Below are 16,076 nucleotides of genomic sequence, written 5' to 3'. Positions count from 1 at the left end.
AGGAGAAAGCAGGGTAGTGATCTTGCCTGGCATGTGCAGCAGCTGTGCTAGGAGCCATGTCCTTCCTTCAGAAACAACTCAAGAGTGGTGCAGGACTCTGTCCAAAAACATGGAGCAGGGCTGTTGATCCAAGCCCAAAATCTATCCTTGCTGGAATGGTGACCTAAGTTGTAAGCAAATAGAGTATGTACTGCATTTTGCTGTCCAAAGAGCATTTAACACATTGAACCCTCAACTCTGCTGGATGTTATTAATCCTGTCTGGCTAAAGACTATAGTTACCTACCCTATATGCTTAAAACAGTGCATTTGTTTCAACAGATGTCCAAACAAATGAAGACAAAGGAGGACTCAACTGTAAGTATTAAAATATGGATTACTGCATTTGACTCAAGAGTGACTTAACTTCATAGCTGCAATACTCAGGTCCAGCACAAAGCCTTTGGATTATACTTGCTGCATGTTGCAAACTCAAGCACGTAAAGCCATAGCCTTACTTCTGTCAGCCCTTTCCCTGAGCTCTCCAGGTGTTGCAAAAGGCAGCCTGAGGGGTTTGATTCCCAGAAGTTCCTTCCACAGTTCAGGCTAAAGGACATAACTAATCAACAGGGGACACACACAGGCTGAAGCCACCCTCCTCTCCTGTTGTACAGCTACACTGAAGCTCCTGTTGTCCTCAAGACAGAGCCAAACTTGGAAAATCTGTTTTAAATGCTGATTTTCAAGTCTGAACAACACAGACCATTTATCACTTCATATTATATCAGTGCCTATCACCAAGTGGTTGTTTCCTGCCTTTTTAAGCACTGCTTCCTAGGAGATCTTTAGCTGGAATGCAGGAACATCATTTGCTTCATATTTATGAACCTGAGCCTATATACACCCAATTAAAAAAAAGTATATATTAAGTGGTCTCCTTTCCTAGGGAAAAAGAATGCAGTTCAGACCTTCAACATGTTCATACTTTTTATAAGCAAGAATGCAGTATTGCAGGCCAGCTAGTTCACAAATTCATTTTTCATTTATAGTGGGGGAAAAATAAAAATGGGGCAAAAAATCCAAGACAAATTTGGAAAAACAAACTCAGCACAGGGGACTTGCAAGAGTACAGAGAGGATGAAATATCTGCCTATTTTATATCTTACTCGATAGTTTCTACTGAAGCAAATAACTGTTGCCTGGGTGTCTCTGCAGAACAGGCAGAAAATACTGTGTTTTCACCAAAACTGTAATAGTTAAAGCAGTTTGCCATGGCAGATGCTGTGCATGTACCCAATTCGTATAATCAAGCAAATCAAGCAGAAGCAAATTAGCCCTTAAATTTAAAAACAATATCTGGAACTTCTTTGGTGGTCATGCAAACTGGGTTAATGGTCAGTTTTTTTCCAGACCCATCACGTAACCCCAGCCTGATCCCCAACATTTGTGTTTGCTAAACATCAACAAACATTACACTGTTTCCTGTAGAGCATAATGTAGAAAGGAGGATGGAATTTCTCCTTAAAGGACATTTTCCTTTTCCAGTTCCTGTGAGCTGCATTAACGTAACACAAGCCGTTCGTTTAAGGTCAGCTTTTTCTTCCTCAGCCTTACTTATACCAGCTCCCATTTGATTAGGTCCTGGGACTTAGCTCATAAGTAGAAAAACTTCGTTAACATAAATATGAGTAAATATTTATCTTATGTTGAAAAGTGCTGTAGTGTGGTTTGTTCATTAACAACAAAACAAAGACACTAGCCTTCCAGACACTATCTGTGCTTTGGCATGTCTCCGCAGCATTTGTGGAAGAGGAGGTGGGACAGCAGCTTTGGTGGTTTGCTGCTATTGGAAACTGTCCCACATCTGAGGGCTGTTTTCTGCCAAGAGAGCCATGTAAGCTGTGGAAGGCAGTGGCCTTCGGATGTCCCAATTTGAGGGCAACTTGGACCAACACCAGGGAAATAGGAATGATCTAAGGAATGTGATCTCTGATGAAACTGGTTGTTTGTTTAGGCTGGAGAAGACAAGGAATTCATAAGAGTCCTTAAAGAAGATGGGACAAATTAGTTATTGTCCTAACCCAGCAGACACAGCACTTAAGGCACAACAGGCTTAAGCAAAGGAGATTTAAGTTAGATGTTAGGAAGAAATGCCTTTCTGAGGGTAATGGGAGTTGAGCGCTGACAGAGAGTTTGTGCAGGCTGCCAAGTCTCCCATCAGTCTCTCTATTGTTGCTGTTCTGTTTTTTCTTAATGAAAGAGGACACCAGCATCAGTCAGGAATTATTTAGAAATAGCTGGTACTACCTTAGGGCAAAAGATGGGCTTTTGGAGAAATTCTAGCCTAATTCAGTCATTGTTTGATATTTTCAAGCAAGTTGTGTTTGGGAGGTGGGGAGTGAGACACTGGAGGTGCACCCATGGGGACACAGCCACAGCATTTTGCTTTTCAAAAATGATGTAAATACATTTCTGCTTCTAGTGGTTTCGCTTTACGAGGAAGGTCAAATTGTTCTACAGGGGGTGGAAAACCTGAAGACTGCAAACCAAAAAGAGCCTACTGAGACTAACTTTGCTGTTACAAAGAAAAAAGTTCTGGAAATTGAGAGGAAGGCAAGTTGCAAAGAAGAGTAACTTCGTCCTGGTGGGGTTAGTCTTTCCAGATAGAGATTACAGTCAGTATGCAGGATGCTCCAGTGAGGAGAAATTCAGAGCTGGAGCAATTCTGAATTGCTCTCTGGAGGGATCCCTTCACTGAAGTAGTCTAAAACAAACCAAAGGTGACACTGACATCCCTTCACAAGGGAGGGGGACGTTAGCAGGAGAGCACTTTTTTGCATTTGCACAAAGAGAGGCATTTTCAATCTGTGGCACAAGGGCAGAGGGACCTCAGTGTCTCAGGTATCTAGGCAGAGGCAGGGCTTGACCCCAGGTGATCCTGTTTCAGCAGCGTTAATACATCTTGCAGCTTGTTCCACTGGTTACATAGTAAAAACAACTCTAGGACATGATTATTTCTGGGGGATTTTTTTCTATTTTTTTCTAAAAAGAAGTTTGTTTGTTTTTACAGCACCTGTCTAAATGGGAAGTCTGCTAACAATCTGGGCAGCTGGAGATGTGTCAAGAGAAGCATCAACCCCTATCTCAGTGGCAGCATCGCTTGTAATACAAGTGACATATTTCTGCAGAGCGTGCGAAGAGAGATGGCAAAAAAAGCTTCTCCAACAGAAGAGAAAACAAAATGCACTGGATTTCTGTTCCAGCCACTGGCTGTGTCCACACAACAATTGTGTCACCGCACCAGCTAACCACTTTGGACAGTCCTCTGATATTCTGTCAGTGTGCTGAGCTCCTGCACTGGAGAAGGCAGCAAGCCTGGGACTTAGCTTCTCTGTGCCAGACCACTGACAGGTGGTGAGTGCCCAGTCTCTCCTCATCACCTTTGAGGACCTTTTTAGTAGCAGAAGCAACTGCATTTCAGGAATGTGCAAAGTTCTTGCTGTGTCTCTTTACACTGACAATGACTACTGAATATGAAGAAAGGCAGCTAAAAAAAAAAAAAAAAAAAAAGAAAGAAAACTGAAGGGCTCTCTACAAAGTGAGATTTGTGATCTTTTCCACCTTTTTCTCTCTACAGCACATCCTTTCATTGTCTGGTTTCACCAGCTGTGTGTTACTGTGTACAGAATTAGGTAGAATGTTTTGACCCAGTCCTCCAAAAGTGGGTGTTGCTCTGACAGGGTTAAACACTGAATGTGTTAATGTAAGGGAATGTGTGTTCTTTAAATGCAACTCGATATCAGCATTTTGTTTTTTACTAAATATTCCACCAAAAAGGGGACTTCCACTTTTGATAGAAGCTGGTACGTACTGTGTGAAAGAGCAGGCTGTAGAAACCTGACGGATTAAAAATAGTGCTCTCTGCTATGTTAATGTTACCTGGACTTACCCTTTTCAGGATGGAACAAAACCTGTGGTTGAGCTCTGCTCAGTTCAGCTGGTCTTTATTTAAGCACTCCCCTGTGGCTTCCAGGGAGGATTTTAAACTGACATTTTTAAACTGAACCCCTCCTTGTGTCCCATCCCACCATCCACCCCCCAAAAAAAGAAGGAAAGACAGACAGACAGACAGACAGGAAAGAGTGCAGACTATAGCACTGTGTTGTCTGTGAATGTCCAGGAAAGCCAAGTGCAGTTTCCTTGTGCCAGTGCACGTGCCTTGCTGTTCCAGCCACGAGCCAGCCAAGAGAAACTGGTTGAAAATAGTAAACTTTGCTGATGGTATGAAGTTTTGAAGGAGGAGGAATCTATACTGTCTTGCCTAGGTGGGGCATTTTCCCCATCTTGTCATGGGGCACGGAGACCATGTTTAAACTGAACCCTGGAGACACTTGGTTCCTGCACCAGTTGCTAAACTAAAATTCTACCATTTTTGTGAATAAGTTACAGCCTTACTTGTCCTAGCTCTGTGTGTGGGAGGCTCTCCAGTGTCTGAGGCAGGCCATTGATTTTTCATATCAAGATTAGCATTCATATCCATCAAGTGAAAAAAAAAATGTTGTTGTCCTGTTGTCCCATTATGTGGACTCCAGAACCACTGGGCAATAGTACAGTTAGGGGTTTGTTGCAGTGCCCTCAAGGAGGCTCTGAGTTGGGTACCTGCGCACCATCGCTGCACCAGGATCTTGTGGGAGGGCTGCACAGGCTCAGCCTCCACAGCATTTAAAAGACGGGGCAGTTTAGCTCTCACTTGTTGCAGTCTAGGCTTACTCGCCAGTTTGAACAGGATAGGGAAGCTGTTTTAAAAGCAAAAACAAACAGCCAAGCTGCAACAAAATAATTAAGCTCCTGCCTTCTGTTTAGATTTTAACTGTGTACAACTGTGGTTTTTTAGAAAGGTGTTGTATCTATTAATGTCAAAAAAGTATATTGCATATTTGCTAATCTTCAATGTCTGTGAAAAATACTCTGTTTTATTTATTAATTTCTCTTTTGTCCTCTGTTGCCTTCCAGTCTACAGCTGGAACATACCCTCTCAGGTAGGGTATTCAGCTCACAGCATTTGTTGGATAAGATTACTTAAGGTACCATCAGTTACTTTAAATGTCAGCCTTTCCTTGTCTTCTCTCATGTCCATTAATCTAGATGTTAGATTATTTTCTAAGTCCATATCTAGTCTTCAGTGAACCCTAAAGGGAACATGCTTGAAGAAAGCATGCAGACACCTTAAAAATGTGAACATCTGTGCAGATGTGAAGGTAACCATTTCCTAGTGGTTCAGTAAGAAGTCCTGTGGACGTTTCCTTGCTATCTATCACATGAAGCTGTTTTGCACATCCTCTTTGGTGCTGCTGTAACTGACAGAAGCCTTTCCTAAAAACAGTTTTCCACCTTTATATTCTGCAACTGCAAGAAGCTGTAACAGTTTAGAGATGCAAGAACTCAACCTAGCAGTTGCTTTACAATATGTTGTTAAGCTAATTTAGACTGGTTGGATTTCCTTACTTCTGGGCTACTTCATGGTACCTAGAGAATAACATCTAAATGCAACAGCCTGCTCTTTCAGAATCCGTAGTTTCAGTTGGTTTAGGTTTCCAGCTATTTTTGGAGACAAGAAAATCCTAGATAGCAGTTGTTACCATTAAAAGGACTTAGAAATTTTGTAATGAGTTTGTCATCATATACCTGTTTATATTTTAAATAAAATCCATCTGGATGTTTGACTAAATCTGGCAGCATGTAAACACAAGTTGCCCCAACCAAAGTGACAGTTTTAGTTTCAGCCATATCCCTCAGGGCGTATGAGTGCACCTTTCCAAAGCCCTCAGACAAGGAGAGACCAATGCAACACAGAGACTTGACAACCTGTGCTCGATTTTGGCTTGCACAACAAAATACCTTGAGTAAAGTCAATGAAAGCTACATGGTACAGGCTTAAATAAAGCCTGAAGGCAGCACTTACGCTGGGCTGCTACATCCTTTTCTCACCCAACGTAACAACCCCTAGCACAGCAAAGGTACAACGCACCCTCCCACTTCCAGAACTGAAACGGACTCATTGCACAGTCCCAGGTCGGTGTTGCACTTGCACACCAGCATCCCTCTCTTTCCTTTCATTAAAGGTAGAAGGTCAGATGAACTATGTTTCAAGCAACTTAAACACATGCACAGGAAAGCACCACTTGATGCAGCGTTGTGGGAAGACTCTAAGAAACGGACTCACTTTCACAGAAAAGTGAAAGGCTTTAGTTGTGGCATGGCTGGTAAACCACAGATGGAAAGCCCCGAGAGAGAGCATGTGTTGCTACTTACTGGTCTGAATCCATCCGTCCTGTAGTCAAATTCATTATTTAAATCTTTTCACCTGTGAGAGCTGAAATCTCTCTTTTGCTCAAAAATGCACTCCCTTTTTCCACTTCAACAACCCTGACTCCAAACATTGTCTCTAAAGCCCCTTGCACTACATCAAATAAACGTTATTAGTTGGTTTTCCAAATTGCAAAGTGAATCCTTTTCCTATTTATAGCATATATGAACAAAAGTTCACATTACCCCGTGAGGGTAATCTCTCTAACCTTTCTCTTTTCCAGGGCAAGAGAAACTCCTCTAAAGGAATAACTAAGTACAGCCCAACTCCACAGGGAGAGGACCCCCTCACTCACTGTAGAAGTTAGTTAGGCTCTTGGGACTTCTTCTATGTGTGATGCAAGCTTTAGGACCTTCACCACATTCATTGGATTACATGGGATGAAATCACTGTAAACTGGTCCCCATCTGAGGATTAGGAAAGGCAACCCACAAGTTCCTTGAGGTGATCACCCCTGCATCTGGCAGCCCAGGGAATTACAGGCCACAGACCTGTCGGTAGCCTCCATCTCATTCGTCTTTCAAGACACAGTTACATGACAACATGTCAACCTGTACAATAACCTACCAACACAAGAAAAAAATGCTTCGAATCGTTCCTGTGTTATCAGCACTGCTAACAAGCATAAGTAGTGTATCCAAGCCAATGCCCCATGCTGCAAAATGCAAGCCCTTGGGAACTACTCATGACCTCACTATTAAACACAAACTGAAGTGCTTTGTTAAGAAAGACCCTGCCTCCCATTTTAGTCTGGCACAGAAAACTTCTATGTAGAGACAGATGCTCTTATATCAACAGAGTCTCAGGCTGACCTTCCAACTTGCCTTGAAAGAGGTCCCAACCGTTTAGCAATAAAACACTGATCTGTCTTCCTGTGATTTCAGGAAGTGCTGCTTAGGACCATTTTATAATTGGAAAACTTGGACACAAAAGTCACACACCCAGGGTCACACAAGGCTGTAGCTGACTTGGTGCTTGAAGTCACATCTCCAGCATGCAGAGACCTCTTCTCTTCTTCCACTTGTTGGACTGGAAAGTCTACTTCTCTGCCACATTCACCCCAGTAGACGTCATAAGTCAACAGAAGCCATTTACTGGTTTTGAATAGGATTGCATATAAACTGCCAGACTACACTTTCATATCTGTCACACAAAAATAAGTCAACCCTTAAAATAATTGGAAAGAGTAAAAAGGTGACAAAACATCTCTCAGTTGACGCAGGAAAACTTTTAAGAATGTGTCAGTAAGAAGCAACACTAATGCAGCCATATTGTGGACTGAAGGTGATTGCTAACATTTCCTTCTTAATTTCTTCTGCCAGGAGATCTATGCTGTCACATCATCCTTCGTGAGGCTGAGAGTGTAGTTTCAAAACAAAATCAGGTTTGCTTGCACAAACTTATTTTCCACAGCATCATTCTGAACTAGAGGCAATTGTATTCCTCTCAATTCATCCTGTTATCAGTCAGACTTACCATTACTATTTTACCTAACTTCTAAAATACATCACTACTGCAGTCACAGTAACTAAAAGGGATAAAGACATAAAATGTCTGAGCTATTGCCAAAGCACAGTAGCTATTTTTACAATACAAGGCAAACAAAAAGTATCTTTATCACCTTATTGGAAATCTTATTAGCCAGCTCAGATCAGTTTGATAAACTGCCAGTGACATTAAACACTGTGTCAGCAAAGTACCAGAAGTCTATCATAAACCTGGCCTTTCAAAGCCCTTTCTTTTGTTTTCCGTACGTATCTCATATTTCCATGCCCATCTGGCACTACCTGCAGCACAGAGGATTGCTCTCCTCTTTGAGATACACATTATTGAATTCTCATATCAGAATCATGAGAAAAACCCAGTCCTGTGTTGGTTCCTGATCTACTGAGCAAGGCAAGAGGGCTGGGCCAGATAATGACCGGGGAAATTCATTGACTCTTCCTACACAGGGTGAGGCAGGGAGCCAGCCCCCAGGGAAGGTCTGCTCCGGACCCCAGGCAGCAGTGCACACGAAGGGCATGCCCAGAAACTGAAGGACTGCAGAAGCAGACGGAGTGGCTGTGGAGACAGGTGAGTCTCCAGGGTCCCCAGCCAGGGCAAGCCACAGTGCCAGGTGTCTGCTCAGCAGGCAGGCATCCCACCAGGAGTTCTGGCATGCCAGGGCACAGCTCAGCCTTGAGCAGTAAGTGCCTTCGAGCAGGAAAAAGCAAAAGAATAAATTAAATGAAAACCTCCAAACTCTACACATCCGTTCTGTTTATCTTCAGATTATTTTGTTTATACATTTAAAGTTGAATTTTTCATTACTACCATGAGGCAGGCAGCTGCCTGTCAAAGTATTTCTCAAGGAACAATTTGATCCAGCTGAGAGCAGGAACAAGAAAGAAGAGGACAAAAAAAAGCTTTTAATCTGCTCCAGCCCAGTGACAATTTGCCAGTCCGCTGGAGATGAAGCGCTGCATGGGAAACTTTTTTTTTTCTCTCTTCTTTTTTTTAAGAGCTCCTTAAGAAGAGCTCCTACTAACAAACATTTGCTCTGCCTGGCTGGAATTATCAGCCACAAAACCCATGAGGCAAGCGTACAGTGACCCAGTGCCTTTTGTTAGCGTTTCTGGCAATGCAGCGACTGCTGACAGGCTTCACACAATGCATCTCAGCTTCACTTCTGAGCAATTCCTATTGCGTCACAACATATCTGGACAGAAAATTATTTCTAAACCAAGTCAAACAAACAGTTCCTCAGAAACAGAAAATTCCACAAAAGAAATCCACCAATTTCTGTGGGTGCATTTACCGCATCGGTGTACCTTCAAGTCTTGGGAAACAGTAGTAGTAGGTATGCCACAAATAACTCCACTAGTAAGAACGAGCTTTTGCATTAAAACTGGTTTTGACATCCCCAGGTCGCAGGTGCTCAGGCTTGAGCACCCCACAGCAGTGTGGGACCCCAGGCACAGAGGTGTGCCCCTGCCTGCATACTTTTCAGAAGCCTTTGAGGTGGGGTTGGAGGACAGGGGAGGAAAGGAGTTTTGTTTTGTTCTAGTCTCTAGGCAGCATTGCTCCAGACAGCTGGGAGGAAACCACTGAACTTCTGCACCTAGGCAGAAGCCAGGTAAGAATTTTGCTGCTTTAAGTGGCTGGAAACAGACTCTAACCCCCTCCCATGAAGGTCGGGCTTTACAGCCCAGTGCTCTTGTACATCGCTCACTACATGTTCTCTAAAGCATGCTATAATCTTAATCATTGCACACCCAGATGCTGGGATGGGATAGAGCACTCAGCCTGGAAATAATTAATTGTATAACATATCTCTGCCAGCTGGAAACTCCATGCAAGCAGCCAGTGTAATTGCACAGAAGTAAGTGCCACAAAGCAGTATACGAAGTGTATTTGGACAGAGGTAAGGTGCCACAAAGCAGCATGCTAAATGCAAGTCAGATTTTGCAAGATGAGTGAGAAAGCATGTAGCTCCCACAATGACCTCCTTGTCTAAGTGGCAGGACTGCCACAGACTGAATGCAAGCACAATTCCAACATCACTGCTTTTGTTCAGACTATTTACTTTTCAGGGAGGAAAGATTGGTATCCTATCGCCCCCACACCCCAACACGTCAAAGCTAGTGTTGTTGTTTACTGCCAAGACAGCACATACTTGTTTGCCCTCTTGAGATCGTGCTCCCCACAGATTGGCAGAACACCAGCAACTTCATTACATAGTTATGAGAGGCTGCTTGAACCTTCACACTAGGAAAAATTATGCTTCCCCTCACAAAACTTAGCTAAAACTCAATACTTTCTTTCTAAGGTGAAGGCCAGGGAGAGATCTGAGGAGGTACTGCTATATGCTTCCCTGGTCTTTGCTTACCCTGCTCCCTATGTGGGTCACAGCCACGGAGAAGGTATTGGGCTATAAGGGCCTTTGGACACTCACAGCATAGCAGCTGTTGCTGAACTAAATTTTACCACTATTAGCATCAGCAAAATGGGCACTTTAATTACTGCTAGTATTTACAGAATATAACATTCCTCCAAAAGCCCTCTGAAAAAAAAAAACAAACAATCAATAAAAACCAACAAAAGCGGCTGGAGCTGCAGTACTATATTCAGCAAAGCTCAAGTTTCATCAAGACTGGAAATGGGAGTTCCTTTGCCCCCTGGACTGGAGCACCCTGCAGAGGAGGGGAGCACTCCCACCGTGGCCATGGCCACTGAGAGAGCAGGAGCTGCACTGGGTAAGAGCTAAAACCAGGACATTTTGTCTTAACACACGTTAATGGTTCATTCAACCTTAGAAGATCTCCCCTTTAGAAAAGGCGTGAACCAAGCTGTCACAGGCATCAATGGAAAAAAGACCTGCATGCCTTAAGAAAGGCATTATGATTCATTTAGCCCTGCCTTGCACAAGGGAAGCAAGGCTTGGGGACACACAAGCTGCTGTGGCCGTCAGCAGTTGTGCAAGACGCAGACAGCAGGCAGGTCTTAAGACTGGCACACAGGCTTAGACCATCAGGCAGAGCAGCAAACAGAATCAGAAGAAAGCAGAGCTGAGAGTCTCCTTGCAAAGCAGCCTAAAACACAAACCATAGGAATAGCCCAGGCAGCTTCTTTTCAGAGTGGCAAAACAAACGTGCACTTCAGCAACCCAAAAATAAGGTCTAGAGGAAGAGTGTTGATCATGGCAGGCTGTGTTCTTTGGTGCAACAGTTTCATTGCTCACGTTTAGAAATACCTGTATTACGTTTGGCAAAACTCACTCAAGATACTACACACAGTGTTACCTAGTGTTGCATAAACCAAGTTGTAGGGTTTTTTTCTCTTGGATTTTATGGTTTTGCTGCCATGCCTAAATGAAAGAACCACTTCTATAATTAGCAATAGCCTGATTAGTTACATCTCTGAAGGATTGCAGACAGCATTACTGTGACTATGGTGAACCTCCCAAGTACATGCCTCTGACGGAGAGCACAGGGTGGGCATTCAGTGCTTGGTTTATACTGTTCTTAGGGCTAGAAAGAAACCCAGTTACATCCTCGAATATTTTATTATAGTTGCAAATAAGCTGGCTGGAATGTGAAATACCTGTCAGAAGGTGGGTGTGCTCCCCGTATGTTTCTAGACAGAGTGGAATCCTCTCCCTACCATTACTGAACCAGCCCCATGCACAAGACCAGACTCCCCACTGTCAGTCCAGCTTTCCCCTCCAAACAGGCTTGTGAGCCCTGTTTTGGCCAGCCCAGGGTAGGACAGTGTAACAGCGGCTGTAATGGAAGAAAGAAAAAAACAAGTGGCAGAGAGAAATAGATTTCAGAGACTTTCACCCTTTGAGATGTGCCGGAGTCCAGTGCTGGGAGATGAAATACAACAAAATGCTTTTTCACTAGCTCAGAGGGCTAGAAAGACGGGGCAGCACTAGGAAAGCTGAGAAGGTCAATATATACAACTGGGGGGTGAGTCAAGCCTGTGATGACAGTTTGTTCACCATAAGGATCTGCCAAGCACCAGTCCGGCTCCCCTTTGCTGCAGCAAGGGTAGGCATCCATGCCCAGCCTACTCAGCCCCTGCCCTGCTCAGCTAACCAGGCAGGCCAGCACATGTCATTTTGTCTAGTTCGGAGAAAAGGAAGCTAAGTGGTGACCTTGTTGCTCCCTGCAGCTTCCTGAAGAGCAGAAGTGGAGAGGAAGGAGCTGAACTCTTCTCCCTTGAATCCTGTGATAGTTCACATGGGAATGGTTCAAAGCTGCACCAAGAGAAGAGGCTCCCCAGGGAAGCGGTCACAGCACCACACTAGTCAGAGTTCAAGGAGTGTCTGGGTGACACTCGTACGGTTTAGTTTTAGATAGTCCTGCAAGGAGAGGGGAGTTAGATTTATATGATCCTTATGGGTCCCTCCCAACTCAAAATATTCTATGATTTTAGAGAGGTTCACACTTGACACCCTTTCTCTACAGAGGGGGTGGTCAAACACTGGAACAGGCTTCCTAGGGTTGTCAATGCCCAAAGCCTGTCAGTCAAATATGCCTTGGATTTTGGTCAACCCTGAAGCGGTCAGGCAGTCAGACGAGATTGTTATAGGTCCCTTCCAACTGAAATAGTCTATTTGATGTCTCACTTATGCTGGGAGGGAAGCAGAGATACATGGAGCAACTTACACTTTCAGTGCCTCCCAGTGCTTGCTGCTGTTCCCTAGGAAAGCCCAAAAGCCTCGTGGCAAATACAATCATGAACGCCTTTGCCGAAAAACCACAAATTCTCTCTCCCTCCCAAGTGTCTGAAATTCTGAGCACTCAAGCAGCCACCCACTTCAGGGTAATCTGGAGAGTGCCAGATTGCAGAGGACTTTTGGTTTCTGGAATGTTATACTCTGTAAATACTAGCAGTAATTAATGGGAAAAGTGACTTCAGAGAGGAACAAGCAGCTAATCAATGAGCCTAAAATCTTCGTTGCTTAAGCGATCAGACTGTCAAAAACAGCAAAAGATCAGCTTCACCCTTGTTCCTTTCTCACAGTCAGGCTGAATTTTTGTTCCTTTTTCTGCCTACACATTCAGGTCATTATGCTTCAGGCATAAATGCATATTTCTTGCCAAGCATCTCCTATTGGCAGAACTTAAAGGAACATTTCTCATCTTGGACAGCAACACTGCTGACTGTTGCCTCTTCATTTGCAAATGAACATGCTGCTTCAATTTTTGGTACTCTGGTTGCACCATGAAAAGACCTCAGCAGTTGCTTAAATGGTTCAAAAGTCAGCAAGAGCTCTCAATGTTTCTTCCTATCTCTGTGTCTGCCATCATTCTGGGGCAGGAGCCCTAGCCATATAACTTTTTACCTCAAATGAGCGGAAATAAGTGAAACCAGTCACAAACGGGAATATGCCTCACAGACCAGAAAGCCTCAGTCTACAGCCAAATCCAAACTTGCAATTAAAACATGCACATCTCAAGTGCCTGGCATAAGCAGCCTTTTTGTTTCCACCTAGATTGAAGAAGGAATAAGGTTTAGCAAAATGAAGTAGATATGATGAGCATGGTAAGCTACAGCTACTGCTGGTCTCCACTGCCTTACCCACACAAAACCTTGTCATTCTGAGCAGAAGAAAGCAAGCAAAGTGGAGTTTGCACTTTCCTTCTGAAGCAAGCCTGCTTAAGACTCTTTGTATTATTTGGTTCATCTGGTAACAAAAGGGGAGTTAGGAGAAAAGAAAAATTCAAATTTATTGATAACAGCAAGTAAGGCCATCAATATTAATGATTAGTCAAAAAACGCGTGACTCACTTTTTGGAGTACTCTGCCAGCAGGGTCAGAAGCCATTCTGACTATAAACACCAGCAGAGGGAAAAATACAACTACAGTAGGAACATCGCAAGGTTACAGCATGCTAATGTAACACCAAAGGAAGTTGCACAGGTCCCTTGTTCAGTCTACAGCAGCACTTAGTTGAATCCAAGTTTATATTCCAGATACTGGAGATTAAATTATATAAACCCTCCCTTCTTCCATCTGTTCACCTATATGTAGCGAAAACAGTCTGGCTTTGACTCTGGAAAGCATTCGGTTCACCATGTTTGAATTAGCAGATGTGTAGGCAACTGTGCTTTGTAACAAAGCTAAGAAGTTGTCTAAGAAGGATTGCTGTATTCTGTGGAAAAGGAGACTGTATTTTGCTTTTGTTGTAAGCCTTTTGATGAACATGCAGGATACAGCAAACTGGAGCAGGGGAAGGGAGTAGAAAAAAACCGAAAGCACATATATACAAGCTAAAAGCAGCATGAAAAAGGCACTGATCATTTGAACACCTCCAAACGTTGAAGATGAGCAGCCCCAGGGACTGAAAACCAACAACCCATTAGGAAATGGTCTTTAGTACATGAATCAGCTTAAGGATTTGGTGTCAGCTTGGTAGCTTGTCTCAACATATTTGTGTTCTGTGCTCGGTCCATCTCAATGAGTAGGAAGTAAGAAAAAAAATGCCAAGGGCTGCATGGATGAACAAGGAACTCCTGGCAAAACTCAAACAGAAAAAGGAAACCTACAGAGGGTGGAGATAAGGTGAGTACGATGGAAGGAATAAAGAGACACTGACCAAGCATGCAGAAACATGGTTAAGAAAACCAAAATCCACCTGGAACTGGATCCAGTCAGGGATGCCAAAGACAACAAGAAAGGCTTCTATACATACATAGGAGACAAAAAGAAGGGAAGGCTAGGGAAATTGTGGGCACACTGCTGAAAGAGGCAGGGGACCTGTCTTTACTAACAAGACTGGCCTTCAAGAATTCCAGGTCCCAGAGACTGGGCAAAAGTCTGGAACAAGGAAGAAGTACCCTTGGTGGAAGGGCATCAGGTCAGGGAGTCTTAGGCAAAGGCAAAGTCTCAAGTGCCTGCTTGAGCTAAGAGGCAAGGGATATTTCAGAAGCATTACCAAAATCCTTATTCTGAATATCTTCAAGTGGCACATTTGTGCAAAGAAAGTAAAACATTTTATCAGACAGAAGGTAGATAGTCCTCCTAGAAAGGACTGCAATACCAGAATGCTGCATTATCATAAGCAGCTAAAGTTTGGAAAAGATGAAAAGTGAAATGCTGAATGCTCCTGAGCTTTTACTATTGGTAGAGTGGTAGCTAGCAAGTTCTTATGTCAGCTGAGCACACTGTAGCAGCACGGTCACCGATTCCTTTTATTCCTCAGCTAGTTAAGAAATGCAGCCTTTGCTATCTGAGTCATTGCTCCACATCCTGCCCGGCTTCAGCACTTCCTCATTCAAGGCAAAGGCTCCTCAGCACGTTTGAATCTCAGCACATTCAGGCAGGATACTGAGAGATTCCACACAGGTAAGAGATCAAGTTTTCTGTCTTATACTAGAAAGTGCTAAAACTGCAGTATCTGGGCTATGGCTTTTTGGCTAAGGTCTTTTACAATTACTTCAGATGATGTGGACATGGGGAAAATGAAAAAGAAACAATCATGGTTTGGCTTTCTTTTTGGCTGGAGGGGAAAAATACAGATTGAGGCGTTTACCAGTTAAAACATCTCAGCTCTGTAACTCCACTCCCCTTCCCTGACTGCCAGCTATGGCACACTTAGACTGAGAAGCGAGGCTATGGCTACTCCTATAACAAAAGGCATCTTTCACCTGACACCCCAAAAGGCGTCTCCAATTAATTTACTCGCAGAATACATTTTTGCCTTTATTTTTGCTCTTTATCTTTTTGCTTCTTTTTAGTCATTAAACTGGCACACCAACAAAAGTGACCAAATGGGGAGTTTCAGTTTAGTGAAGTTCAGAGAATGAACACTGGGCTGAAAATAATAAACCACACTTACTGCTTCAAAACGTCAGCTAAGAGAAAAGGCTCAGGCAAGGCACTCAACATACTAGTCACACCAAAACACTATATAATTTTTCAGGCTCTGAAGGTAGCTGTTTACAAACTGACAGCATGTAATAGCAGCTAAAACCCCTGTGCTGCACAAAACCTGAGGTCTCAGTTTGCAGCTAGCGAAGAAATCAAGTGAAAGCATGAAAAGACAAAAAAAGAGGACAAGCAACTGCATACGAGGATTTGCCCCAGTTATGAGTTACCACGGTATCTGTGGACTTTGAAAAAGACAATAACAAGACACAGTTGCACAAGTAGGTTTCAGATGAACTTGCTGCCTTTGAGTTTTGATGGAAGGTTTATGTTAGATGAAAAAAATTAAAAACTAAACAGACCACAGACATACA

General features: G+C 43.3%; 1 protein-coding gene across 6 annotated transcripts in view; it reads left to right on the top strand.

The window, feature by feature from the left end:
- The window catches only part of ICOSLG (inducible T cell costimulator ligand), a 58,144-nt gene that overhangs the window by 9,072 nt on the left and 32,996 nt on the right, over positions 1-16,076 (top strand). For 4 of the 6 annotated variants that reach the window (XM_080376948.1, XM_080376950.1, XM_080376949.1 and 1 more), the window contains 2 exons: positions 321-356; positions 3,049-15,180. In XM_080376948.1, the coding sequence (XP_080233074.1) occupies positions 321-356; positions 3,049-3,059 (47 nt within the window). In that variant the 3' untranslated portion in view covers positions 3,060-15,180. The remainder of the gene's footprint in view (positions 1-320; positions 357-3,048; positions 15,181-16,076) is intronic. The other 2 variants (XM_080376947.1, XM_080376946.1) reach the window with 2 other exon arrangements.

The sequence above is a fragment of the Falco punctatus genome (genome assembly GCF_963210335.1).
Source record: "Falco punctatus genome assembly, chromosome: 2".
NCBI classification, from domain to species: domain Eukaryota; kingdom Metazoa; phylum Chordata; class Aves; order Falconiformes; family Falconidae; genus Falco; species Falco punctatus.
Note: the sequence above shows the minus strand (reverse complement) of the source record. Positions and strands in the feature narration are given on the sequence as shown.